Genomic DNA, 26,652 nt, shown 5'->3' on the forward strand with positions numbered 1-26,652 from the left:
CTTTCCGCTTGTAATGTTCCTGAAAACTCAAGTAGATCAACTCGAAAATCAAAATCTACATACTGTTCTTCTCGACCTCGATGCTCTGAGATCCTATTGTGGTTGTGGTAAAGGTTGTCGAAGGTGGACGCAAAATCACAGTCATAGCTCCTTCGATCTTTAAAATGTCGTGCCATCAAACGCTGGATTAATTCTGTGACTTGTTTCTACAAATCCTTAATCGTCACATCTTGAATGGTACGATCACAGTACTGGGCTTCCTCCATCGAAACCTGACTATTGCAACCACGACCACGACGACCTTTCATGGGATCTGATGCACTTTGATACCAACTGATGTGAGATGGGATAACGATTATCCTACGAGCTATATTAATTTTATTGATCGACTGTAAATAACAAAAATCAATCGTCTAAAATCTGTTGATTCGAAAAAATATCTGGAGATAGAAAAATAAATGACACTCAAAAATATTATTAAATCAAAACTTCTTAAACATTAACTAATAAAATGCTTATATAGACCCAAAATTTTAACTTTAAAAAAAGAAAAGAAATTCTAGTAGAAAGGAAAATTTTTTAACGTACTCAAAATCCTAAAAATCTTAAACAAACTTAAAATTCTTAAATATAAAAAAAATATTTAAAACTACTCTAAATATCAAAAATTTTAAAAATTATTTAAAAATAAAAATTATCAAAAATAATAATAATAATTTTTGAATCTTTTTTATCAAAATGATTCATAAATTTGCATTGAGGTTAAAACTTTTCCTTCAAGGGTAAGTGAAAAATTTAAAGAAACATTTATATTTCACATGGGAAAAAAAGAAAAACTATGAAAATTTTTTTGCGGAAATAAAAATTTGTCAACTTTCATGGGTAAATGAAAATAGAAAATCCAAAATTATTGATCACTTGGGGATCAAGAGATTGCTTATGTCCCACGATCGTTAATCATCGCTCGATCAAAGTTAGTTCTTTGGTTTTTCTTTTTTTTTGTTTTTCCTTAAAAGGTTAGAGATTCATGGAACGATTAGGTGAAGAAGACAGGGGCAATTGAACCATAAAAACTATTAGAGAATATTTATTATTAATAAAATTTTAAAATATTTTAAGAATTATTATATCATAGAAATTTGATATTTTAAGAATACGTGGATAACAATTGCTCATTAATATTAGGGTAAAAACTTAATATATATTCTAAACTACCGGGGCAGAAAACATAAAAAAGGAGAAGTATAGGGGGCAAAATTTAAATTTTTTCTACTAAAAATCAAGATGGCATATTTTTTTTAAAAAAAATTATCATACTGTCTCATAGTTATTTTTAATTAAAAAGTGCATCTTGACCGATCATGTCCTTCAATATTATTTTATATTATTTATTTAAATTTTAATTTAAATTTTGAAATTATAATTTGTGAATTCAAAATTGAAGTCACGTTAAGTAGTTACGAAAACGTACAGTTATAATATAAATATTTTTGAATAAATTTACATTATAACAACTATAAAATTATAATTATTGTAACATAAATTTATGTTCATATTGTAATAGTTACGATTTTATAGCTACTGCAATGTGAACATAAATTCAAAAATTCATATTATAGTAGTTATAAAATCGTAGTTGATATAATATAAATTTATATTTATGTTGTTACAGTTACGAAAATTATAATTATTATAATATGAATAATTTTATAGTAGTTATGAAATCGTAACGATTATAATGTATCAGATCGATTCAAGATTTAGAATAAGATAATAATATTAAAAAATATAAAATAATATTAAAAGATATTTAAATGAATATACAGTATTAAAAATAAATGTGGAGGGTTCTATTGAAGATTTGGAAAAACCACCTTTTTATCTTTGCCCCCAATAATTGACTCCTTACCATTGAAGTCTCGTGTTCGCGAGAAGACGTCCCTAGCGTCGGTGATGGCATCGATGGCGGTGGCGTCACTCCGGCGATCTCTCCTCCGCCTGCAAGAAACCGCCGTGCTAAACACTACCCGGTCATCTCAATTGATTTTCAGGTATCACCTTTTCTTCACTGATCGCGATCTCGCCGAGCCACGCCTTAATCCATCCCCAGATTCCAGGGCTTCTCTCATACTCGATCTTTTGCCTTGATGTAGGCCTCGTGTTGGATCTATTTCTCGATTTTCCACGGATAGCTCATCCCTTGACGTCGACCTCGCCGATGAAGAGAGCAAGCGCCGTCTTCATAATAGGTTTTTGGTTTTTTTTTTTTTTAATAGTGATGAATGAGTTTTGTGATTTATGCGAATTTTTGAAACCCTAAAAATCGATCTTTTGTGTTCAGGTTGTTGTATCGGAGCAGGCAAAGGGGTTTCCTTGAATTGGATTTGGTTGTGGGATCGTGGGTAGAGGAACACATTCGTGGCATGGATGATCTCCATATCAGGGCCCTAACTGATGTACTTGATCTGGTGAGTTTTATCAACTTTTCTTGCATCATTGTTGAGCCCCTCTTTTGATAATCATGTCTCAATTTTGGTAATTATAGGATATAAAAATCTCTACGCTCCTTGTTCTACTGGTCTATTTAATTGGATGATCCAATAATTTGTATCGGAGACAATATTATTGGGTTTTGTGCTTTCTGGCCCTTTTAGGATAGTGAAGAAGTTGAAAAAAAAAACAGGAAAGAAGAGAAAAATAGTCCTTTCTCTTGTTTGGTTAGGAATAAAGAATCAGGTTAATCAAAGTTCTCTTATTTGGTTAGTTACCTGAAAAGACAAGGAGGTGATTCTGTAAAATTGTATAGATCTATGATCGTGCAAAGGAAATTCATAGCGCGTTTCCATCATTACACACATTCCAAGATGCCTACATCTATGATTGCACAAAGAAAATTTGGAATGTGATGCCATTGACACACATTTCAAGATTATTTGCCTCCTTTGTAACACAAGGATTGAAGACATTTATAAAACTTGGCCCAATGTACAAGGGGAAGTTCAGGTTGACTAAAGCATGGTTCTACTAATGCTAGATCAGGCCAGCAAAACATCAGTTCAATCAGCAAATGAAAGAAGATTAGGTAAAGGTTGGAAAGCCACAAGCCCATTCCATTGCTCTAGTAGAAATTATATTGGATTAATGGAGTTGCCCGACACCTCCAATGTGAGTGCATTGCTTCCTCCGTCCCTAAATCCCTGCAAAGGGCATCAACTAGAATCAAGCTCTTTTCAAACATTTAGTTACTTTGTGTTTTCATCAATTTTTAAGGACATTCCTAATTCTTTTTTATTTACTCAAATTTTTTTATTGATTTCTTGGACATCTATGTTGATTTGGTCTAGTCAAGCTGTCCAATATTGGCTCATTCCAATTGTGAATTGTATGACTAGGGTTGTAAATGAGCCAAGTCGAGTCAAGTTTTGTGGTGTTCAAGCTTGTTTGATAGAGCCAAGCAAGCTTAAAATGAACCAAATCATTGAAATGGTTGTTCAAGCTTGGTTTGGTTTCTTTTTTACAAGCTTAAGCTTGGTTTAAGTTTGACTTGAGCTTGGTTCATTTACATGTTATCGAGCTTTCAATTCAAGCTTGTTTGATTGTTTAAAACTTTTATATATTTAAGTTTGTTTGATTAGTTGTTGAGTTTGATAATACAAGCCTGTTTGTTCATTTTGAAAGTTTCTTTATTTATTTACTATGTTGTTAAGAGTTTTGTTGATGAACATGGTTTACAAATTTTGTTCGTGAACACTAGTTCAAGAGGAGTTTACAATATCTGTTCATAAATATTAATGAGCTAAATACAAATGTATTCAAGCTTAAACAAACCATAAGAGAGAGAGGCAAAGGAAAGGAATGAAAGGAAAAGGACAATGGAATTATCTAACCTCAGTAGTTCAAATTTATGCGTGGAGGAAAATTTCATTATGGAGAAGTAGGAATTTTTCAGACCAGAAATTATCTAACATAGAGTACTTTACTCTATCCTCCAGCGTCATAAAATCTTGTAGGATTTGCATCTTATGCATTCGTTTAGGTGTTTATCTTGTTAAATATGTTGAGTTCTATCATGTTATTCAGGGAGAATTGGTTTCCATTTCATGGTCTTTGAATGTTTTTGTGCGAACTATGTAAATATAATTTCCAACACTAGGTTATAATTTCAAATCTCTACTGGTATACAATTCCAACTCCCTGCCAAATCAGCAGATTCATCTTCCAATTTCCTATGAACATTTTCTTTCTTTTATCACTCTTGAATCTTTATTGGATCTTCTCATGTCTACTTTCACTGTTATTCTTATACTTGAGAGGAGATCTACTTTTCTAGACTATTATCTGACTGATGCGCAATTCTGAAAGCATCTTTATCCATGAAGGTTATTAAGACTGAGCATATCCTGATGCCTGTTATGCTTTTGTAAAAGTTTGGATTTAAATCGTGATTCTGAAACCATTTTAATGCCACGGAGGTTTATTAAACATCAGCATATCCTGATGGCTGTTATGCTTTTGTAATTGTTTAGGTTAAAGTTACAAGGAATTATATCTGTCCAAACTTGAAGATAATTTTAAAAAATAGGAAAGACAATATTGTAATCTACTTAACCTTTGCTTCCAGTTTATTACTGATTTTATGGTGTTTCACCCAGTTCATTTGATAGATCCTCACTCAATAACAAAACTATACAAATACTGTGTTACACCTGAAAGGATCCTATATGAATTTAATTATACTCTTCTGAAGAGTTTTAATGGTTTGTAACTTGAGAAAAGCTACTTGTATAAATTCATCGACGACAATCTCAACGGAAAGGTGGTCATTGCCAAATTTGTTTTTCATAAAATACATTCGTATAAATTTCTTATCTCATACTGAGGTAACAATTACCTTGTGTCGATTCTTCAGGAAAATCCAGATTTGTGGAAGTGGCTGACCGACCAAGAGCAACCACCAGAATCAGTCAGCCGAAATCCTGTATGGCATTTGAACCCAACAAAGCTTTTCTTTTCTTTTCTTTTCTTTTTATTTTTTCATTTTGTTGGTGGATATTTTCTTAATCATTATGCTGTATGGTTTAGGTTTTTAGTGCTATGAAATCCAAGGTGATGGCAAATCTCAACAGCCATGCTTCTCCAGAGACCCGAGCAAATCCTGGTCGACCATGGGTAAGGGGATGGGATGACAAAAGGGGGATGCAGGGTGGTGGTCCATTTGGCAACCAATGATATGTCGATAAAAAGATCATTTTCGACAAATAATTGGTACTCCCCACGCAGAGATTGCAGATTAAACACACTTTGTATAACACTCAAATAGTATTAGAAGTGTCAGCTAAACAAGTTGTTTAAGATCTACTTGCTGTTAAGGTTCTGGACCCAGAAGTTCATCGAGAATTTGCTTCCATACACCGAATAAAGTTGTTGTAGTGCTGATTTAAAGTTCATCTTCGTCTTGTTTTCATCATCAAGTTGGGCACTTCTATCGTATGTAAAGGATATGATGAAGTTTCAGAGGGGCATTCTACTAAAATTCTGCAGATATTATGAAAAAAAATAGAAAGTGAGAACTTCAATTATTACATGTTAAACTTCTAAAAGGTGAAATCTATCACTTTAATAGTTTCATACAATTTTTTTCGATCATCTATGAAGAGATAAATCGAAAAGTTATAATTGACTATACGTGTAAGGATATTATTTCGATTTCGTCGAGATTTGATTATTTATCCACTATTTAGTCATAAAATAACAAAGGCAATCAATTAGGTCAGTTGCATAATTACCCTGCGCTAGGAATAGTCAATAAAACTAATTTGAGATTTATCATTTTTTTTTGCTTACAATGTTAAACTTGAACATAGTGAACGTGAATTTCATGGAAAATTTAAATTGAATTATAGTGGACAAACTGGTAAACCCCAATTTTTATATCCAGGCTACAGCAAGCAAAAAAGCAAACCTACTTACAAAGAATAGTACATAATTTACAAAGTTTTAGCAAAGATTAAAGAACACAAATACAAAACAAATGGCAAATTTCTGCTCTTTCACAGGCTCAACTGAACAAAGATAGTCTATCAAATTTCAAATACATAGACCATGTACCGTCTAGACCACCGGCTTCAGTGTGCTTGAAACCTGATGCAATCATCAACTCCAAACTTGAATCATCTAGATGATGGAGATCGTTGCGCTTTCATCACCAGCTCTTCTGTAGTGGCGCCAATGATCTCATTCGCTCTTTTCAGGGGAACACAGTAGATTCTTCCAGTGGAATCCTGTATACAATTCAATCAAAGTCTGTTAATTTATGTTTATTTTAATAATGTATATGGAAGCAAGTTTACATTTAAGTCATCTTTAACAACTTGACATGCCAACACCTTGGTAACATAGAGTATATAAACTAACATCGAACTTTCATAATTGATCAGAGCTCTATTGAAATATCGTGTCATAATCTATCTTTGCCAGCTGATTGGAAGAAGCTTGCATTTGTCCTTTTTCTCACTAGACAGATTTTTTATTTTCATCATGGATTAAGAATGGGACTTTCTATAAGTGTCATTTTCTAACAAGATTTAACACCACTTCAGCTACTCGACCAGGTACTCAAAGTTCACAATTGTTCTATTTCTTCTTGCTAGAAATGTGCAATGGTTAAATAGAACCCAAAAAACTCTAGAACTTTTTACATTTAAAATTTAAGAAATCAAACTTACTCTTGCAACTATGCCAAGTTTCTCCAGCTTTTGGACTGCATCCTCGACTTCAAAATTGCATTCTTCGCTGAATTCTTCTTTAATAAGTTGTTCGCATTGATTATCAAGATCCTGTATATAGAAACATAAACAGTGACTTACTTGCCATGAAGAATCACGAATAGTAAAAGAATGATAAGGGATCATACGTCTATTGGCATTTTTCCTTGCTCCATCAAAATGAAGTAAGAAATTATGACTTCTTTGACCTGCAAATTCTGAAACACTAAGGATCTTTCCTAATGCAGATGAACTTTACACGTTTGTGTTTGTTATTGTGGAACCTACTTCTTGTTGAATCACATCATCACACAAGTGTAGAAGAGTGCCTTTCCCACTGTCAAGTTGCTTGTCGTACATTGATTTAGTGATTAAATTTTGGTAAGTTGTCAAGTTCTGCTGAAACCTGCATTGTTCCACAAAATTACAGTAAGAAAAACACCTTTTAACTTGAAAGATAACTAAGTTCTACCAAAACCCGTGTTCTTTCAAAATACATTCTTTAACTTAATATAACAAGGATTAAAATCTCATGCCATGCTAGCTGGCCATGATTAATCATTCTGCACTCACAACTATATCAGAATGGAGAAACACCACAGAGATATTCCTCATGGGGCACAAGGCTTGTTCCTCTGCAAGATCTTCCCTCCATTTAAGACATGGACACTTCTTGAGAGACAAACCCTTCAAAGGTCTGAAACCTTGCATCTCTGCATTCCACACTGGGATCCACATCTCTCATCTACCTTGCTATCAGACAAGTACACTGTAAAGAGGAACCCTTCCCTCAATATCGAGGATCTTGGCTATCCTTCTATCTGCCCAATCCGTTCCCTATGGAGAGTTTCATTTCTTCATCAGCCTGTGGATGAGTGCTGAAGGCCCTGGTGTGGCGGTCGAAGAAGTTGCTGGGATTTGAAAGATGAAGGTGCTGTCATTGGAGATCCAACTCCCACCCTGCGAAGGTGAGTTTGTTTCAAGCATCCTCCTCTTCCTACTCATTTGTGATGGTTTTTTCATCCTACTCCTCATCCTTATCAGTGCCATTCTCACCTTGTGTCAAAGTAAATTGTCTTGTCCAGAGCCGAGGCATGGGCTTGTGCACATTAATTTCCATATGAGATGCAAAACTGATTGCAAGTTGAGTGAATTGCTTAGTTTCCAGCAACATGCTGGTTGAATCCTTACAAGAATTGAGGGAGATCTTATGTAAATGAGTTTAAAGAGGACAGTACTGATTTGCAGCAAAAGGAGAAGCATCGCATACAAGGTTATGACATATCACTACAAATTTTCATTTTTAAAAATTCTTTTGGATAAGTCAAAAACCACAAAAAGATTGACCATACTTTGAATCACAAAAAGAACGCTGGAATCTAAAAACTGTCAACCTAAACCAAGTTGTAAGGAGAAAAGAGTTCATCGATAATACTCACGTGAAGTAGATCTTAGCACAATAGCCAATGAGACCAGAAAGGATAGCTATGGCAACCTTGATATCAGCCTTCGGCATTTCAAGAGAACCAACAAGAGTAACCTGAAAACAATGAACGTTTCTTTAGAAAGAGTCAGAAAAAAATGTCAAACCAACGAAATCAAGTTGTCCAGACACTTACAAGACCAAGCACAACAGAAATGAGGAACTTAACCCAATCCATTGGAGTTAAACTTGGATTCTTCTTTTCCGGCTACAAGTATTTCAAACTGACTATGTTAGTCGAACATGAAGTCCATTTCGAAGCTTACCTATTTTTTTGAACTTTAGTTCAGGCATCTCACCAAAACGAGTTCCATATCAGCCATAGGAATATTTTTGAAATGTTTAATATGAATTCCTCGGTCTGTATTGTTTCCTGTGCTGGCTCGCCTGTACAATTAAACAGCAAGAGTCAGACAAAATGCAACTTACTCGAGATTTTACATCAGAAAAATGAATTGAAAAGGTCTATGCTACAACCATTTAAGGCATCATTCCCACTCGTAAGTCCTGAACACTAACTTGATAAAAAAGAAAAAGTGGAATGATGGAATTCCCACAGTGGCTCAGTTGAGAGCTGCATCATATATATACTTCTCACCTTCAAAATTTATTAACTTATAAACAAGCATGTGGAATCTAACCTTATCATGGCAATCCATAACTATTGGCTTGTCAACTAAGAGAAGAGTGTATGGATTCTGGTATGTTTACCTGTACACGACGATCATCCTATCAAAAGTTGGTTCCTGGAGTGTAATTTTGTTCATTAGATTCTTCATGCTGCAACAAACACAAAATAGCTAACAGATGACACAGTTTAAATAGATCAAGTTTCACAGATGATCAGTTCAGATTAATAGTGGGAACCTCAGTTTCAAATTCTCGATTCGAACACGTTCAACAAGTATGTCTTCCTCATTTGTGTCAGCAGTAATTTCATCAGTTTTCTTGGTTTCTTTCCTAGTTTCTGAATTTGGTTGCTTAGAGAGGAATCGTTGAAGCCTGAAATTATTCATATGATGTATCAGATACTTCATATAAAATCAAGACAGGTAATTTTTTTCTAAATTGTTTACCTTGTAAATCTAAGAAAGCCGTTCCAAATACGTGCTACCAGCATATCCAATTTTTCCATAAAAAAGTAATCTGTCGTCTTGTCAACTCCCATTCCACGACGAAAAATAATGTACTTTTAAGAGCAAAAAGGGCCAAGATAAGAAAAATATAGAAGGTGAATCAACTCTCTACGTACATTGTTAGTAATTTGGAGACTGTTTATCTCCAAAATTGATAAGATAATATGGGCGGCAAAGGAGAAATCATAGAATGTCAAATCTAATCATGAGACGTGTGAAGCAATAGAAAATAAGGGGAACATTCATTGTGCCTAAGAAAGGACACCTCAAAAGATAGAATGTTTGAAACTAGCTCCAGCTTAACTTTTGTAAACTTAAAATGGATTTTAAAAAAGTAAGCATTTAAGCATTGAAATACATGAAAGTAGGAAAAAAACTACAGATAAAGATGGCAATGTTAGACTTGACCATATAGACCTACAACAAGATTGGGTAGGAGAGTGAAACGAGAATGATAGTGTCTGTCACTTTTTTTTTATGGATAAACGCTCTTTGACCCCTTGAATATTAGCCAATGCCTTATTTTGGTGCCTAAATGTGTTCTCTATATAGTTTCTCTTTATGTTTTTGTAATTCTTTTCCTGCAGAAATAAATTACTAGGGGTTTGCTTGCTGTTGTTAGAAGAATAAAGATTCACAATTGAGAAGATAAGGCCAAAATGGAAAATTACAAAAAGTAAGAGTTCATATTTAATGCAAGCAGTTAGATTTTATCATCTTAAGATAATCTCAAAATAAGAAAATAAACCAATTTTAAAAAAGATAGTGACAATTAACTGTTTGTGTGGATTAATGATGTATCAAGCAATTCTTTTTCGTAGTAGAAAGTTACGGGAACAAGATGTATTAATCACATTAAAATTTTGCTACTACCACTGAAATTGAAATTTTAAAAATTATTACAACTTTGTAACAAATAAGTGAACAATTGCAGATAAAAATATTGAATAATACCTTATCAGAGAAACTAGGGAGATTTTCATGAGGATGATCCTTAAAATACCTTGGCAGAAGCTTGTTGTCCAGCTACATTCCAAGAACTCTATCAAGTTAAGCTAATATGAAAGACAAGTGAATATAAGCTAATAAATTATCTTTCAAACCTTTGATTCATCAACTTTAATGGGAAGGTTCAAGAGATACTGCCCTGATTGTGCAACTTCGATTTCATCATCAGTAACTAGTTTAAAATTGCTCTTTTCCATAACCTGTGTTAATCAGATAAAGATACCCAGTAATCAGGCAAAAAGGGGATCTTAACTTAGCACCAAAGCTACCCAATATACAGATTACAAGTGATGTCAAATGAACCAGATTGTTGTGAGCATTTGCTTTTCAGGTGATTTTTTGTGGTATTATGGGATTATAAAAATATTCATAAAAATGTGTGGTAGCATAAAAAGGGGTGGTAAATCACATTATGAATAATAAGAATATAAGATGTCTCAGTTAATTGTATTTCTTCTTTATATTACATAAATCAGAGTTTATAAGAATAAAGCTTATATGTCATAGTGATATTCGGAGTACACAGATAACTATTGGACTAGCTAAGGTTTCAAGAACTGGCACATGTTTGGTGCAGATCATCGGTAAGGAGTGCCAATTCGTAAACCAACACAAGATTGAACCATGGAGAAGAAAGAAGTAAAAGAGAAGGGAAACAAAGAGAAGACAAAGTAAAGAGATAAAAGGAAATAAAGAGAGAGAAGAGGAATAAAGAAAAAAAACAAACATACAAAATAAAAGGAAAGAAGAAAAGAATATCACATAGTAGTGAATACCTAAGTACACAATCTTGTCCTATTTTGACAAGATCATTGCACAAATATAATCATAAACTTTCACAAATAAAAAGATAAATAACTAAAATGGATTGAGAATCAGATTATGACTAATCCTCCAAACCTTCTCCTAGGATCTGGTTTGGCTTGATATAAATGTACTTGATACTCAACTTATGTTTTAAAAACTGATTGATCAGAACAGTGTGCATTAAACCAAACAACTGACTTGAATAATAATAGCTTTAGTCATATCAGTCTTCTTAGCGAATAACCTTCACATATTGGATTCATGCAATCAGATCTTGGATGATGAGCATTTTGTGATTGAGAAACTACCAAGGAGGTTGTTTAAGAGTCAAGAGATTAAAAAAAGAGAAGAAGAAGGGGAGGGAATGATGCTCATCTGCACCTATATGACCAATTGATATTCTTGAAAAGGATTGAAGTGATCAAGTTCCAACTAGATGTTTGACCTACCTAATTAGGTGCAAACATAGGTACCAAGTGTAGTTGCCGAAGTGGATAGAGATGAGCTCTATCTACCCACTTGGGTGTTGTCAAGCTGAAATATGCTAAGGAGGTAATACTGAAGTGAATGCAATGAAGTATTGTTCTAGATAAGATGAGGTGATCTTCCATGGAGTTCCAGATGATGTGAAGGTGTCCAGTTGAGGTGGTGAGTGCTACTAAGGTGAGATGCCTAGACGAGGTGGAACTACTTGATGAGGTAAGTGCTCAGCTAAGGCGGATTCCCTGATAAGGTGAGATGTTTGTCCAAGATTGAGTTGCGCAATGAGATGAGGTGATTGACTGAGATAGACATCTTGATAAGGTTAGGTATCTGGCTTGGGTGAGTTTCTTGATGACCTGAGTTGCCCATTTACTGAGGTGGCCACCCTTATAAGGTGAATAGGTGAAGAAGTACCTTATTAAGGTATGCTGCCTTGTGAGGAAATAAGATATCCTCCCTTGTGAGACAAAGAGGTGTCCTTTATGGCTGACTGAGGTAGACTTACAAAGTGAAGAGGTGCATGGTTGAGATGAGCTCCTCTATCACAAAGATGTTCATAGATGAGGGTTAGAATCCGTTTATCACATGAAGTGGTGTTTGACTGAGGTTAGAATGAATGATGATCAAATAGGATTTATGGAGGTGGTGGATTATGAAAACTCAATATTATGTCTGCTAGAGGAGAGGAAGGGGGGAAAGAAAAGTGTTGGGGGAGGAAAGAGGCCAAGGCAGAGAGAGAGGAGTTTATTTATCTACTTGAAAGGTGAGGAGAGAAGAGCAAACAAAACAAAATGACAACTTTAACTCTTCAATGTTATCATTTGCAAGATATGCAGGGGTTAAATTAGTCTTATCAATACCTTTTTTATCTCTTTTCTTTTTGTCCCACTTTTGAAAGGAAGCAAAAGAGGGAAGGGAAAATAGATCCAACTACTTCCTTTTTCTATTTTTCCACTGAAGCATACAACTATCATGATTGATTTACCTCCTCCCTCCCCTCTAGCTAGGCCCCCTTCCTCTCAAGTAGAAATGACATACAAGCCAGCAGATAGAGTTCCCATTGTAGAACCCAAGGTGCATACCTTCAGAAGCATGCCAAGCTGTGATGCAGCAGGTGTGCCAAATAGGATTGCCAAGTGTCATTCCTTATTGCCTATGTGTTTGTGTGTTATCTATTTAACTAATTCCCAACATGTCATTTTCTTTTTTTTTTCATTAAGCATATTAATATGAAGTTATGGATTGTTCCAACTTCTACACTCAACTTGTGTTTATATCCTTACATGGCTTATGTGTCAAAATTTCATATTTATTCCATAACAAGGAATTTCTCACATATTAAGTTCAGAATTAAATGTTTGTAGCAACCTCATGATGACTACAATCTAAGGCAACGAACATGCATAGGATGATAGATGTCATTTTAAGCCCCAATGTCATTAAAAGGAACATGGCATCAATATCATATCAACAATGTTTTGGGGTAGATCTCCAAAGAAAAAATCATAACTATGAATAAAATGGTTTGTTAAATGATCAAGTTTGTTACGTTCTCAGGACATTCAAAGTCATTGCCTTTGATTAACTAGTTCTTAAACTGCAAGACTGGCTCAATATCCTCCACTTTAGAATCACCAAAAGGCATGATTTCAAACAACTAGCTCCAACAGAAATTATTAACATTGAACATGATGCGGATGCCACTTTTGATATACTTGATTACAATGTGGGAAATTTATGGGTTATCTCATAAATACAAGCTACAAAGCAAATTGTATTCCCTACACAACAAGATATATTCTACTCCATTGCTTTTCTCTAGTTAAATTGTTTGGCTTTTATGTTGTTAGTAAGAACTCAATAATACAACACAAATATTACATGGAAATTGACAAACCTGAAAAAAATACTTCAAGAAATTCAACTCCAGATCATTTATTTCTTGAGAAGGTATGTTCTGCTGTTTCAATCTCTGATTACCGTGAATAGGGTCGAACAATGAGTAAAGTTGCTGCGGACACAAATATTGTGTATGTCAATATTGCATGTTAAATGAAAAGCTGCAAATTTTCATTCGCACACACAGAAAAGACAATGAAAATTAACCATGAAAGTTATTATTTAAGTAATATGGTTTTGCATGGCTATAAAAAGTCATTAGGGAGACTTCCTTTGTGACTGTCTTTTAATGCATTTAGGCAGGGTTTTAACAATGAATCAGAAATCATTAAGTATTCATTGATTGTACATGTCTTGCATGAATGTCATAGGTCAAGGACATGAGAAGGTACCATCAAATCTTCAAATTGTAGAAGGTACCATGCACGAATTGTGTACTCAACTCTCTTGCATAGCTTGATAAACTCGGATTGGTCAGTAGAGTGCTCTAAAAAGTAATAAAGGCAAAATTTTCAAGACCAATATGAAACAATTTCTACAAATTTAGTAAAAACTAAAAGCTAAAGAAACCATTTACCACAGACTTCCATATCAGTAAAATACATTTAGACACATTTGATGAATCCATACATAAAATTTGCTAACGCTGGCCAACAAACTAATCCATCCTTCTCCTTTATCCGGGCCTAGGACAGGCCATGGTGGAGTTTATTCGCTATGGGCAGAGTTACAAATTAAGTTGGGAATAATAAAAATTAAATATGACAAACTATTAGTCAAATGCAAAAATATACACCTTCAGAAGAACATTTGTTTCTTTGCTTGAGCAGAGACAGAGCTGTTTAACACAAAAAAATAAAAAAGAAAGCTGATCCTTGTTTTTGGGACTTAACTGGCCAATTCAAGTATTAGATTCAGCCAATGCTACACCACTTGATACATCAATTATGATCAATTGGTTTAAAAGAACAAACCTTTTGCAGCACAGTAGCAATTTTTTCAGTATGAACTATCTCAACATCCATCACGATGATGATTCAATTCTACATTTCTATAATGTTCTATGGACACTAGATGATTAGAATTGAGTAAGATAGTTAGGTGTTAGGATCTGGTACAGATCAATAACAATGTTAGGATCTGAAATAGTTTTGATACCAATTTTTAAGGATGTAATACTCCTTTGTCAACTAAAATATTGCAACCATACAGATGGTACAAAAGTAAGAAGCAGAGTGAATGAAGAAGACTGACAAAAGAGACGTGGTTTGACAAGTTTGCTTATATCCATAGCCGTATAGCAAGTCACATGACAATTAAAATCAATTTATAACTTTTGGAAGGCAAGGGTCAGAAAGACCAGTTCACATCAACAAACACCTTGTAGGAACAGTGAGACACCAAGTTGCGGCAAGTGAACACTAGATATGGACGGCATGTAACCAGGTTGAAACAGCTGATCACTAGGTAGATTGACATGATACCATATCAAATCTGTTGGAGGAGTCATCTATGTTTGAGAGCGTTGCTCCTGAACCTCTAGAAGGGAAGCATCTTCCCTTACATCCCTAGCGAACTTACCTGAGAGCTCAATCCTTACCTTTTATTTACTGCATCAATCAGGCTCTACAATTTTAACACCTGGTAAATTATGCGACGCAGCAACCAACCTTGACGGCGTCTCTATCCAGAAGAAGAATAGTAAATGAAAAGATTGAAAACCTCAATTTTCATCCACGAAGTTGCATACAAGATGAAATAGACCCACTCTGATCTCCTCCTTAATCCGTATACATCCATTTTTAACGTGAATTGAATTTAAAGGATAAATCAATTCATTCTTGTTTCAAGTTGGTCAGTGTTATACGCATACTCCTGATTTCAAATGCGATTTTGATCTTCAAACAAATATAGTCTATCCAGCTAACACCAAAGCTCACGTTTTTCTCATTTCACATAGCAAACAGAGGAGAACTGAAGGAGATTTCTTGAAAATATCAGGTCAACAATGTTATTCTCCACGGCTGGAAAACAAATGACACAGAAACAACAACCCTAACAGCAAGAGTGAAATGTAATAATAATAAAAAAAAAGGCAAATTCATCAAACGCCGGAGAAGGAACACACAAAAAACCTAGACAAAAGTGAAGCATTCATTACCTATGAGACTCGTCAACTTCATGATGAGTTTGGGCTTCATCACCGGAATCACGGACTCCCTCTCCAACCTTATCACATCCTTCCCCATCGCCTTCCCCGACAACAACAACAACAACAACTCAATTGAAGACAACGGCGTCCTCTGCAGATGCGAGGAAAGGATTTCGCACGAAAAGACCGGAATCGAGGTGAGTAAACGGCGAAGAGTTGGAGATTAACCGGCGGCGAAGCTTCGAACATCTAACGGTGGCGTCCGACGCTTTCGCTTACATCCGGAGAGGCGGTTGAGGGTCCCCGCTTGATAGCGCTTTTGACAGGGACACGTTGCGCTCGTTGCACTTACCCGCATTTTTGTTTGCCACTGAGTGGGACCCGCATTTGGTTGCCAAGGATATGGCGCGTAGAACATACGGTGTGAGAATAAAAGTGAGTGTATTTGGGGTCTTAATGGAAGATTATCCGAAGCATCGGGAACGGCTGCCGACAATTAAAGATAGATATTACGGTGAATAAATAAGCACATTTAATTTACACTTCAGTTTGGTAATTCGCCTACAAGGGAACTTTGGGTACGAACAAAATCAATCAAATTTAAATTATATCGATATTTTTATGTTCTATCGAATCTAAATTTATCTACAAATTATATTTAATTTAACATTTTATGATTATCGTGTTTACTTTTGTATTTTGCTGAATGTTTAACATTTTGTATTTATAAAAGAGCTTACCATTGTTAAAATTTATTGTTCCGGGGATAATCCAATGGGCTCATCATGACCGAACTCGAGTCTGATCCAGGTTTGACTTGAATCTCGCCCAGAGACCTGATAAACCTTGTATAAATCTCCCTTGGTCTGATAAGCCTTGGCCGAATCCCCATTTGACCACACCCATCGCCGAATCCCCATTCGGCCGTAGCATTAGCCGAATACTCATTCGGCCCTATCCCTAAGCCGAGTCCCTCATTCGGCCACAACCTCCGCCGAATCCTCATTCGGCCACAGCCTCCGCCGAATCCTCATTCGGCCACAGCCTCCACCGAATCCTCATTCGGCCCTAGCCCCCGCTGAATCCTCATTCGGCCATAGCATCAGCCGAATCCTCATTCGGCCACAGCCTCCGCCGAATCTTCATTCGGCCACAGCCTCCGCCGAATCCTCATTCGGCCCTAGCCCCCGCTGAATCCTCATTCGGCCATAGCCTCAGCCGAATCCTCATTCGGCTACAGCCTCCGTCAAATTTTCATTCGGCCCTAGCCTTAGCCGAATCCTCATTCGGCCCTAGCCTTGCCAGATCACTCCGCAACACTCTGGCCCACCTCATCATGACTTCTGACAAGCCCACGCCCCATGTAATTAATGCTATCTCTCTGATGCCTGTACGCAGACGATTAACAAGGTGATACGTTTACGGCGATGGGACAGGGAACTCGATGGTTCCTGACATCTCATTAACCACGATGAGACACTCCTGAATGATGACGTGACACGTGCGCACGCTCATCCCTTCCTTTAAAAGACCACTCCGTCGGACAGGTATAGGGGCCCGAACTCTCTTACTCTCTTTACACGCTCAAGTCTTTACTGTTCATCTTCTTCTTTCTCTCGCCATGGCTAACTTGAGCGTCGGAGTGGTCGCGCCGGAGCCACCTCCGGCCGTCCTACTGACGTTTGCTGTGCCTGCAGGTCCTGTGGCCCTCGAGCTTCTTCTTCTCCTGCTCTTCTCCTGCATCCTAGAAGCTCTCATCAACTCAGACGAAGGCTCAGGCGACTGTGAAGTCTTCATCGCCCTCAGTGTCATCTACTGTTCAACTCCCACGGTGAGGAGGGTCTGGTGACGTGTCCAGGAGCAGTTCTCAACCGGAACATAATTTGGCGCAGTCTGTGGGAACACATTTCTGCCCGGGTTTAAGATGCCGACGGACGAACCCCCTCCGCCTCGCCTCATCACCATGACGAAGGAGGAATTTGACCGCGTCGTGGCCGCCGCCGCCGCCGTTCTAGCAGTTTCTAGACAACCACCTCAAGTACCAACTGGCCCTTCACGACCTCATTCTTTCGCCGGCGAAGCTCCACCACCGCCAGCGCGCCAACTATTTGGGCCTACGGAGGCCCATCATCATCAGGCCCATCAGTCGCAAGTTCATTACACTCAGGCCCATCACTCCCAGGCCCAGTAAGATCCAGCATATCAGACTCCGGCCTATCGAGCTCCGGCCCCTCAGGCCCAGCAGACTCAAGCCCACCAGAGGCTCAGGCCCATCAGGCCCATTAGGCCTACCAGGCCCCGGTCCACCAGGCTCAGGCCCAGACCCGGTCCTACATCGACGCTACGCATCTCAGACCGATGCAGAGAGCAAATACTTAACCAGGCCATGGAATGCTACGCATCTCCAGCCTTATCGCATTTAGCGGTCAAGAATACTAAGTACCATGGTACGTACTTTACTTCTCTACACTTGAATAACGGGAATACTTCCGCAGGTCCTCTCCACGCTAAGGCTTTTCAGTCATTCGACATCACTCTCCCGACTCGGACATAGCCGGGATCGAGCTGTCTCCACCGACATAATTAGGTCTCGGACCTACTCCATCAGCAATTGCCCTTTTCAAGGTTCAACCTCCCTTCGGCTCGGACATAGCCAAGGTCGAGCTCAATTCTGGTGGTCTCGAACCACTAGCTCCATCAGTAAATGTCCTTGTCAAGGCTCAACCTCCCCTCGTAGTCAGGATCGAGCTTACTCCCGGTGGTCACGGACCACTAGCGCCCGCCACATCAAACTCTGGTAAATTTCATAACACTTGCTATCTTTTCATGCTTAACTCCCCCGCGCTTCGCACAGCCGGGGTCGAGCCGAATCGTGGAATCGGACCCGCTACAGCGTCCGTCACCGCCATCTACTACAATTCTCAAACTCCCCCGTGCTCCTGCAGCCGGGGTCGAGCTCGCCTTGGCAACCGAGTCGTACTACCGGCGTGGGGTCAACTCACGCAGTTCTCTTGTTAAGCGGTCTTCATCTAGGCTTTCAGCCATTTGTCCGGGCTTCTCAGTCATCCAATAGGACTTCCTCTGCTCAGTCATTCGGCCATTCGGCCATTCGACCATTCGGCCATGTCCATTCAACCGGACACTCCACGTTTCCGTATCGTCCGCAAGCACGAACACTCTACGTATCGTCCGCAAGCACGGACACTCTACGCATCGTCCGCAAGCACGGACACTTTACACATCGTCCGCAAGCACGGACACTACGCATCGTCCGCAAGCACGGACACTTTACGCATCGTCCGCAAGCACGGACACTTTACGCATCGTTCGCAAGCACGGACACTACGCATCGTCCGCAAGCACGGACACTCTCCGCATCGTCCACAAGCACGGACACACTACGAATCGTCCGCAAGCACGGACACTCTACGCATCGTCCGCAAGCACGGACACTCTACGCATCGTCCGCAAGCACGGACACTACGCATCGTCCGCAAGCACGGACACTCTCCGAATCGTCCGCAAGCACGGACACTCTACTCAGCAGCTCAGCTCTGCTCATTCGGCCACAGCAGCTCAGCTCTGCTCATTCGGCCACATCGTCCAGCTCTGCCCATACGGCCACAGTAGCTCAGCTCTGCCCATTCGGCCAATCGGCACTCAGCCCTGCTCCGTCAATTCGGCAGCTCAGCTCTGCTCATTCGGCCACAGCAGCTCAGTTCTGCTCATTCGGCCACAGCAGCTTCAGTTCTGCTCATTCGGCCACAGCACTCTCAGCTCTACCCATTCGGCCATTCAGCACGGACACTCTACCCATTCGGTCACGGCAGCTCAGCACTGCCATTCGGCAGCTCAGCCCTGCCACTCGGCAGCTCAGCCCTGCCACTCAGCAGCTCAGCCCTGCCCCACAGCAGCTCAGCTCTGCCCATTCGCCCATGGCCATTCGGCCATTCGGCCAAGTCCATTCGGCCATTCTGCCATGTCCATTCGGCCATTCGACCATGTCCATTCGGCCATTCGACCATTCGTCCATGTTCATTTGGCCATTCGGTCACACCCTTCCAAGGCTCCTCAACCATCCTTCCAGGCTTCTCAGCCATCCTTCCAGGCTCCTCAGCCATCCTTCCAGGCTTCTCAGTCATCCTTCCAGGCTCCTCAGCCATCCTTCCAAGGCTCCTCAGCCATCCTTCCAGACTCCTCAGCCATCCTTCCAAGGCTCCTCAGCCATCCTTCCAGGCTTCTCAGCCATCCTTCCAAGGCTCTTCAGCCATCCTTCCAGACTTCTCAGCCATCCTTCCAAGGCTTCTCAGCCATTCTTCCAGGCTTCTCAGCCATTCTTCCAAGGCTTCTCTACAGCCCTCTCGGTCTTATACCCCTGGTCTCATTTTGAAGACTATCTTGGATCTGTACCAGCTCCTTCACCGGGCTTGCAAAGTATTCTACCTACGGGTTATCATCGCCCCTATCCTCTCGGACTCCAGGTTTCACCCTCTCCCATTTGATCGGCTGAGTCTACGGACCCGACTCAGACTCGAGTCCAACTCAGTCTAGTCAGTCCGACTCACGCTACCTTCGACTAGACTAGTGGGGAGGCTTATGTTCCGGGGATAATCCAATGGGCTCATCATGGCCGAACTCGAGTCTGATCCGGGTCTGACTTGAATCTCGCCAAGAGACCTGATAAACCCTGTACAAATCTCCCTTGGTCTGATAAGCCTTGGCCGAATCCCCATTCGACTACACCCATCGCCGAATCCCCATTCAGCCGTAGCATTAGCCGAATACCCATTCGGCCCTATCCCTAAGCCGAGTCCCTCATTCGGCCACAGCCTCCGCCGAATCCTCATTCGGCCACAGCCTCCGCCGAATCCTCATTCGGCCCTAACCCCCGCTGAATCCTCATTCGGCCATAGCCTCAGTTAGCCGAATCCTCATTCGGCCACAGCCTCCGCCGAATCTTCATTCGACCACAGCCTCCGCCGAATCCTCATTCGGCCCTAGCCCCCGCTGAATCCTCATTCGGCCATAGCCTCAGCCGAATCCTCATTCGGCCACAGCCTCCGCCGAATCTTCATTCGGCCCTAGCCTCAGCCGAATCCTCATTCGGCCCTAGCCTTGCCAGATCACTCCGCAACACTCTGGCCCACCTCATCATGACTTCTGACAAGCCCACGCCCCATGTAATTAATGCTATCTCTCTGATGCCTGTACGCAGACGATTAACAAGGTGATACGTTTACGGCGATGGGACAGGGAACTCGATGGTTCCTGACATCTCATTAACCACGATGAGACACTTCTGAATGATGACGTGACACGTGCGCACGCTCATCCCTTCCTTTAAAAGACCACTCCGTCGGACAGGTATAGGGGCCCGAACTCTCTTACTCTCTTTACACGCTCAAGCCTTTACTGTTCATCTTCTTCTTCCTCTCGCCATGGCTAACTTGAGCGTCGGAGTGGTCGCGCCGGAGCCACCTCCGGCCGTCCTACTGACGTTTGCTGTGCCTGCAGGTCCTGTGGCTCTCGAGCTTCTTCTTCTCCTGCTCTTCTCCTGCATCCCAGAAGCTCTCATCAACTCAGACGAAGGCTCAGGCGACTGTGATGCCTTCATCGCCCTCAGTGTCATCTACTGTTCAACTCCCACGGTGAGGAGGGTCCGATGACGTATCCAGGAGCAGTTCTCAACCGGAACATTTATATAAAAAAAAGTATATTATTTCTAAAGAGTTTGATAGTTACACAAATGAATGTAGAACTTTTAAAAATATTCTCCTCCTAGAAAGTCTTTACTTTGACCATAGAAAATCTTTAAAATATTTTGATCATGATTTTTTAATAGTCAAAATAAAAAAATAAAGGTATTAATAAATGAACAAAAATAGAAAGATTTCCACTCCTACTCAATAAAAATTTATAGGGGAATAATACTTGAATGTTAGCATTTATATGCTATCAATTATGATAGGCTCATAATCAATCAACATTGAAAGTCAATCATAATGGTCCATAAAATACAACAGATATGTAAAATAATATTCATGATTTATCTATAAATTCAATTCTTATATAAACAATTAATAATCAAAGAAAGTATATATCTTTTATTTTAATAATTAACATTTACATTTACTATATATACTGAGAACTCCAATTTGGTTAATTCTTGCTTTAGATTTAAACAAATAAGCAATTTGATTTGATGGATCTTCGTCAATTCATATTCCCAATTCATTGAATTACTCCAAAGAAATTGTTCTATTAATGGTATTGGCATGCACCAAAGGCAAATATAATCATCTGACATTTCATATTGCATCCACCACTGACAAGCTAATTAAGCACACTGTCATATGATTCACGCGGTTCTCCCAAAGAAAAGAAGAAACCAAATCCACTTCAAGCACTAGGAATTACAAGCAAATTTAGCAATACCAGCTTTATTTAGATCACTGCCTGCGATCGACTGAGCTTGGCTTAGCTCCTCGTTGTTCTAAAGACTTACGGACTTCAGAGCATCACCCTTCTGTTCCAGACTCACCAGCAGACTGTCAAAACTCTTCTTGAAGGAATCGACACCCTCTGCCTCAAGCTGAGCCCCAACTTCATTCCAGTCGATGCCCAACTTCTCTAGCGCACTGTAAACTCCCTCTGCCTCTGATATATTTGAATCGATGGTCCTTGAGACAACACCGTGATCGATGAAGGCTTGAAGAGCCTGGTCGGGCATGGTTGACACCTGAAACCACAGATGAAATCATTCAACTTTATGCCAAAGACTCAACAGAATACCGATCCCTTTGTCTGGAAGAAAACCAAAGCTGAATGAGCTAACTTCTAAAGATGCACAATTTATGCAGTTTCACCTACTTAGTATCATCTTTTTTTTTATTTTTCATAACTATTTGATATTATTTTATTTTTAGATTAAGGCTGGACAGGCCAACCCAGGCCTAGCTCCAGGTAGCCAATGTCCATGCCGGTGCTTGGTCTGGGTTAACACCAACTCGAATGGTTCTGCTAGTGCCAAGCTATCTCAAGCCTAGTCACATGCAGCATGGCATAGCATCATGGAAGTATGCAACTAGTGACCAGGTTGCACTATGCTTGAAGCTCTTGCGTAACCAAGGCAAGTCCAGTCCATACTCCAAACTGAAGGATAATAAAAGTATCTCCTGTGCTGCTTTATAACAGAACACTTTCACATATGTATGCAGTCTAAAGGAATGTTTAGATGTAACTCACTGTATCAGGTCCAATGAGAGGATCTACATAAAGGGTGTCAGGATATGCAGGATTCTTAACACTTGTTGAGGCCCATAAAAGTCTCTGCTTTCTGGCACCCTTCTTCACTAAAGCTTCCCACCGGGGACCGGAAAACTTCTTCTGATATAGTTTATAAGCTAGAGTTGCTTGAGCTACTGCAGCCTGTGGATCCCATCACACAAGATGGCCATCATTAGCAAATCAGTTTGTTTCTGAGACCAGGCAAAGTGTTTTACCTTTCCTCGGAGATTAAGAGCTTCAGGTGTCCCAATCTTTTCTAGCAATTTATCAATGAGAGTGTCGACACGGCTCACAAAGAAGGAAGCCACACTTGTAAGCTTAGACAGGTCACTCAGTCCAGAAGATTCAAGACCATCCAAATAAGCATCAATGACTGCTTCATATCTAGGAAGTGAGAAGATCAACTGCAGAATTAAGAAGTCTGATCAGTAAAGTAATGGTACATCTAATGAGACATCTGCTAAAGTAACAGACACGAATTTGTAATCAACAGTAGTTTTTTTCCCCCTAAAATGAATAAATCCCAAACAAGTTTGGCATGAAATTATAGTCTATAGCAGTTGGCATTGAAAATTTTCCCTCTAAAATAAGGTTAGGGACTTATTCACTTATCAAGCCTGAAGTCCTATGAGATTCTATATTAAGTCCAGCCATTAATACTAATATCTATAGTAAATGAAAGTTGGAGTTGAATTCCAGCACCCAACGATGGCTTTGTCTGGTGTTGGGCCTGAGTATGACATTTTATGACAGCTGTCACAAAGTTTAACAGGTTCTTATGATGAAGTCAGACATTAATTCAGTAAACATTTTTGAGCAGTTTTAATTGAAGCTGCTTCCATGAAAGACAATACCCAAAAATGCAACAGAGACTAACTAACAATTTGGAGGGCATGTTGGTTTCCAAAGAAGCTGTAGATGTATCAGTAATTCTAATTCACTACTCAGAGCTGTCTACATTCTGTTTCTCTTGTATAGATAAGTGAATGGGTTATATAGTTCCAGGTTTAAGAATACATCAACTCATGATCTAGCAATTATATCCAGAAAGAGAAATAGAAATCTATCTTCTTATCTAAAACAAATGGATTTGGAGTGCTCTTCTTCGTTCGCAGCTCATCATTTCATGAAAAAAGGCAATCAAATAATCATTTTGGCATATTATTTGTGCATGCAGCATGCTCTAATGGCGGAGAATTGGAAAGCAACAAAAGTGTAGATGTGCTCGAGACATTTTTGTCTCCCCTTTGTCTCAAACAATTAGTTCCAATTCATCTTCTCAATTTTTGCGTACCAAATTAATTCTCCCCTGACGTTTCATCTTTGTCTATTTCTATACTGTTCTGCTGCTTTGTAGATGCTTAAAAACACTGCTCCTTCCCTGGCCAAAAAAATCATCTCCTTCTCGTGGCCAGGACATTACTTCACCAATTGCCACATCCCCACCTCAGCCTTGTCATCACCGCCAACAGAGGAAAGGAGGCATACGGATGTGCATGCATCAGTGGGACATTTGCATGCTAGAGGGCAAGAGGTGAACATCAGCAGAGACACGATCATGAAGGGACAACTGGTGCAGTTCTGACTTGGTCGTCGCTGGATACCACCACAGCCAGACCACAGTTCATGTTTCAGTGATTTATGCAACGTGCACCTCCTATTGCACCACATACTACTATGTTCAGCTTCTTGTGGATGGTGCTCAGGTACAATTGATGGCATTCACGATCAAGGAGGTGTTATCTGTCATGGCAGTATATAGAAGGGCGTGCTGCTCTAATCGGCCTTGTGGCTCCACAGGGCGACAAGGGTTGTGGTGGACAGTGTCAATGGAAAAAAATGCAAGGAAATTACGTAGAATGAATTTCCAAGCAGTAGTAAACATTCCCATCAAATTTTCTTTCTTCTAGTGGAATCATTAATTTTACATAATGACGTTAGTATAATTATTGTTTTTGAATTACAGTAAGCTGTTGTTGAAGAGAAGCTTTCCACAAGGCACCAATGCAACAAAAAACTTGATGATCAATGCATAGAATATTTGAGCTCTCAAGTGCATGGTGTTGCACGTTCATCCTCTCATATTCTAAATCCTTTAAAAAAGTAAATTTGATTTTTTGATTTCCATTTTGTCCATTTCTCAAATAGTATGTTTATTCTATTATATATTTTGATTGGTATAGTTTTTATAGATAAATTACATACCACTCCACATAAAGCAGGTCAAATATCAAAGTAATGATGGTATATTGGATCGTTCTCTTTTGCTGATGACTCATGTTTTCAGAGTAAACTCTGTGTATAACAAGATCTTGCTTCTTTATCTATGAAATGATATAATTCACTACTATTCTGACAAAATTATTTTTAATGACCAATTTTTTCTTTTATATTCAGTGTTCTAACATACCTTTTTAGGATTAGAGTACTTTCATCCTCTATATATTCTAGATCCAATCAGCACCGAGAACTAATTGGAAATTAGAGCTCAAATTCAATGGCATAAGGAAACTCAGTATCTAATCTATAGAAAATTGTACAGCATATACCAGCAAATGCGCGAGGAAGATAAAACCATACATACTTTAGTTAACTGCACCTTATCAAGCAAGAGAACTACTGGCTGTAGTTAAGAAGGAAACTACTGCAGCTTCACATGCTGCCTAATGTGGCAATCTGCGATACATCTGGCATTCTTGTGAATGTTGCATATATCAACACTTATTTTGGACAAATTTTTTTAGAAAATAAAAATAAAAGGAAAACAATCTTGGTAATTGAGATGAAGCAAGGTTGTGGATAGAGACATTTAGATCCAAGAGATCAACTAAGGAGATATTTCATAACTAGATGATTTGAATAAAACTAGCACTATCCGTTAAGGTGGAGTTCTAATGAACCAATTCCACAAAGAAATGGGTTAGTCATAACATTAGCAGGTATGCAAATAACATTCTGAAATTTGAATAAAATGCAAATAGAAGTTGATTCAGTAACAAAAAAACAATAGGGAAATTGAACTTACTGTCACATTAACACTTATACCAAGTGAAATAACTTGTTGAACTGAAGTATACATTCAGCTGTGGCTGGAATCTTGATGTAGACATTGGACGGTCAACAACTTTGTGTAAGCGCTTAGCAGCTTCAAGAGTGCCATCAGTGTCGTTTGCGAGCCTGGGCGAGACTTCAACAGAAACATAACCATCGCCACCGTCTGTTTCATCATAAATGTGTTCAAATAGTTTGCAAGCATCTTGAATATCCTTTACAACAAGCCCCCAGTATACACGTTTTATGTCCTTCTCTGATGCTACAAGATGCCTGTATAGAGACATTAGCTTGGTAATTCACAAAGCTTGGAGATACATCAGCAAATAGTGGTGTAAAATAATTAACAATTGAACCATTAACAGATAATTGAGGTTGCTTATTGTAATTGAGAGGTATTTTTATGAGCTTCTAATTAATAAAAGAATTTTCCCTCAGAAGTAACCACTGTGATAAGTGCTTTTATTCTAGAAAAGCATAATAATATAACGCCAAAGATGAATTGGGAAAATCCACACAAGCAATAAGCAGTTAGATGATTATGAGTTAAATAATACTAGTGGAGCGACAACCCAATCATGG

The 26,652-nt window shown here is 39.0% G+C and overlaps 3 protein-coding genes across 3 annotated transcripts; 1 reads left to right on the forward strand and 2 right to left on the reverse strand.

Annotated features, from left to right (window-relative positions):
• Window positions 1-1,888: 1,888 nt before the first annotated feature.
• LOC141814689 (succinate dehydrogenase assembly factor 2, mitochondrial) lies at window positions 1,889-5,537 on the forward strand. Its single transcript, XM_074702629.1, has 5 exons — window positions 1,889-2,051; window positions 2,154-2,249; window positions 2,342-2,468; window positions 4,910-4,978; window positions 5,083-5,537. Exons 1-5 carry the CDS (start codon window positions 1,954-1,956, stop codon window positions 5,227-5,229), a joined length of 537 nt encoding a protein of 178 aa, XP_074558730.1. The 5' UTR covers window positions 1,889-1,953; the 3' UTR covers window positions 5,230-5,537.
• Window positions 5,538-5,905: 368 nt separating this feature from the next.
• On the reverse strand, window positions 5,906-15,978 carry LOC141814687 (uncharacterized). Its single transcript, XM_074702627.1, has 15 exons — window positions 15,742-15,978; window positions 13,973-14,067; window positions 13,579-13,692; window positions 10,487-10,591; window positions 10,338-10,409; window positions 9,324-9,436; window positions 9,115-9,249; window positions 8,959-9,027; window positions 8,547-8,634; window positions 8,384-8,455; window positions 8,204-8,304; window positions 7,053-7,170; window positions 6,914-6,973; window positions 6,726-6,836; window positions 5,906-6,281 (listed from the first exon to the last, which is right to left on the reverse strand). The coding sequence occupies exons 1-15, from the start codon at window positions 15,827-15,829 to the stop codon at window positions 6,171-6,173; spliced, it is 1,452 nt and encodes a 483-aa protein (XP_074558728.1). The 5' UTR covers window positions 15,830-15,978; the 3' UTR covers window positions 5,906-6,170.
• A 6,037-nt stretch (window positions 15,979-22,015) lies between these two features.
• On the reverse strand, window positions 22,016-26,372 carry LOC141814272 (uncharacterized). The gene is given in 6 exon segments (XM_074702209.1): window positions 22,016-22,471; window positions 22,978-23,160; window positions 23,235-23,423; window positions 26,045-26,091; window positions 26,094-26,129; window positions 26,132-26,372. Coding segments are annotated over 6 exon segments (927 nt in total). The 5' UTR covers window positions 26,358-26,372; the 3' UTR covers window positions 22,016-22,225.
• Between the last annotated feature and the right edge of the window lie 280 nt (window positions 26,373-26,652).

This window comes from Curcuma longa, chromosome 21 (genome assembly GCF_044706935.1).
Source record: "Curcuma longa cultivar G26 ecotype Majalengka, Jawa Barat chromosome 21, ITB_CL_G26_1.1, whole genome shotgun sequence".
In the NCBI taxonomy this organism is placed as follows: Eukaryota; Viridiplantae; Streptophyta; class Magnoliopsida; order Zingiberales; family Zingiberaceae; genus Curcuma; species Curcuma longa.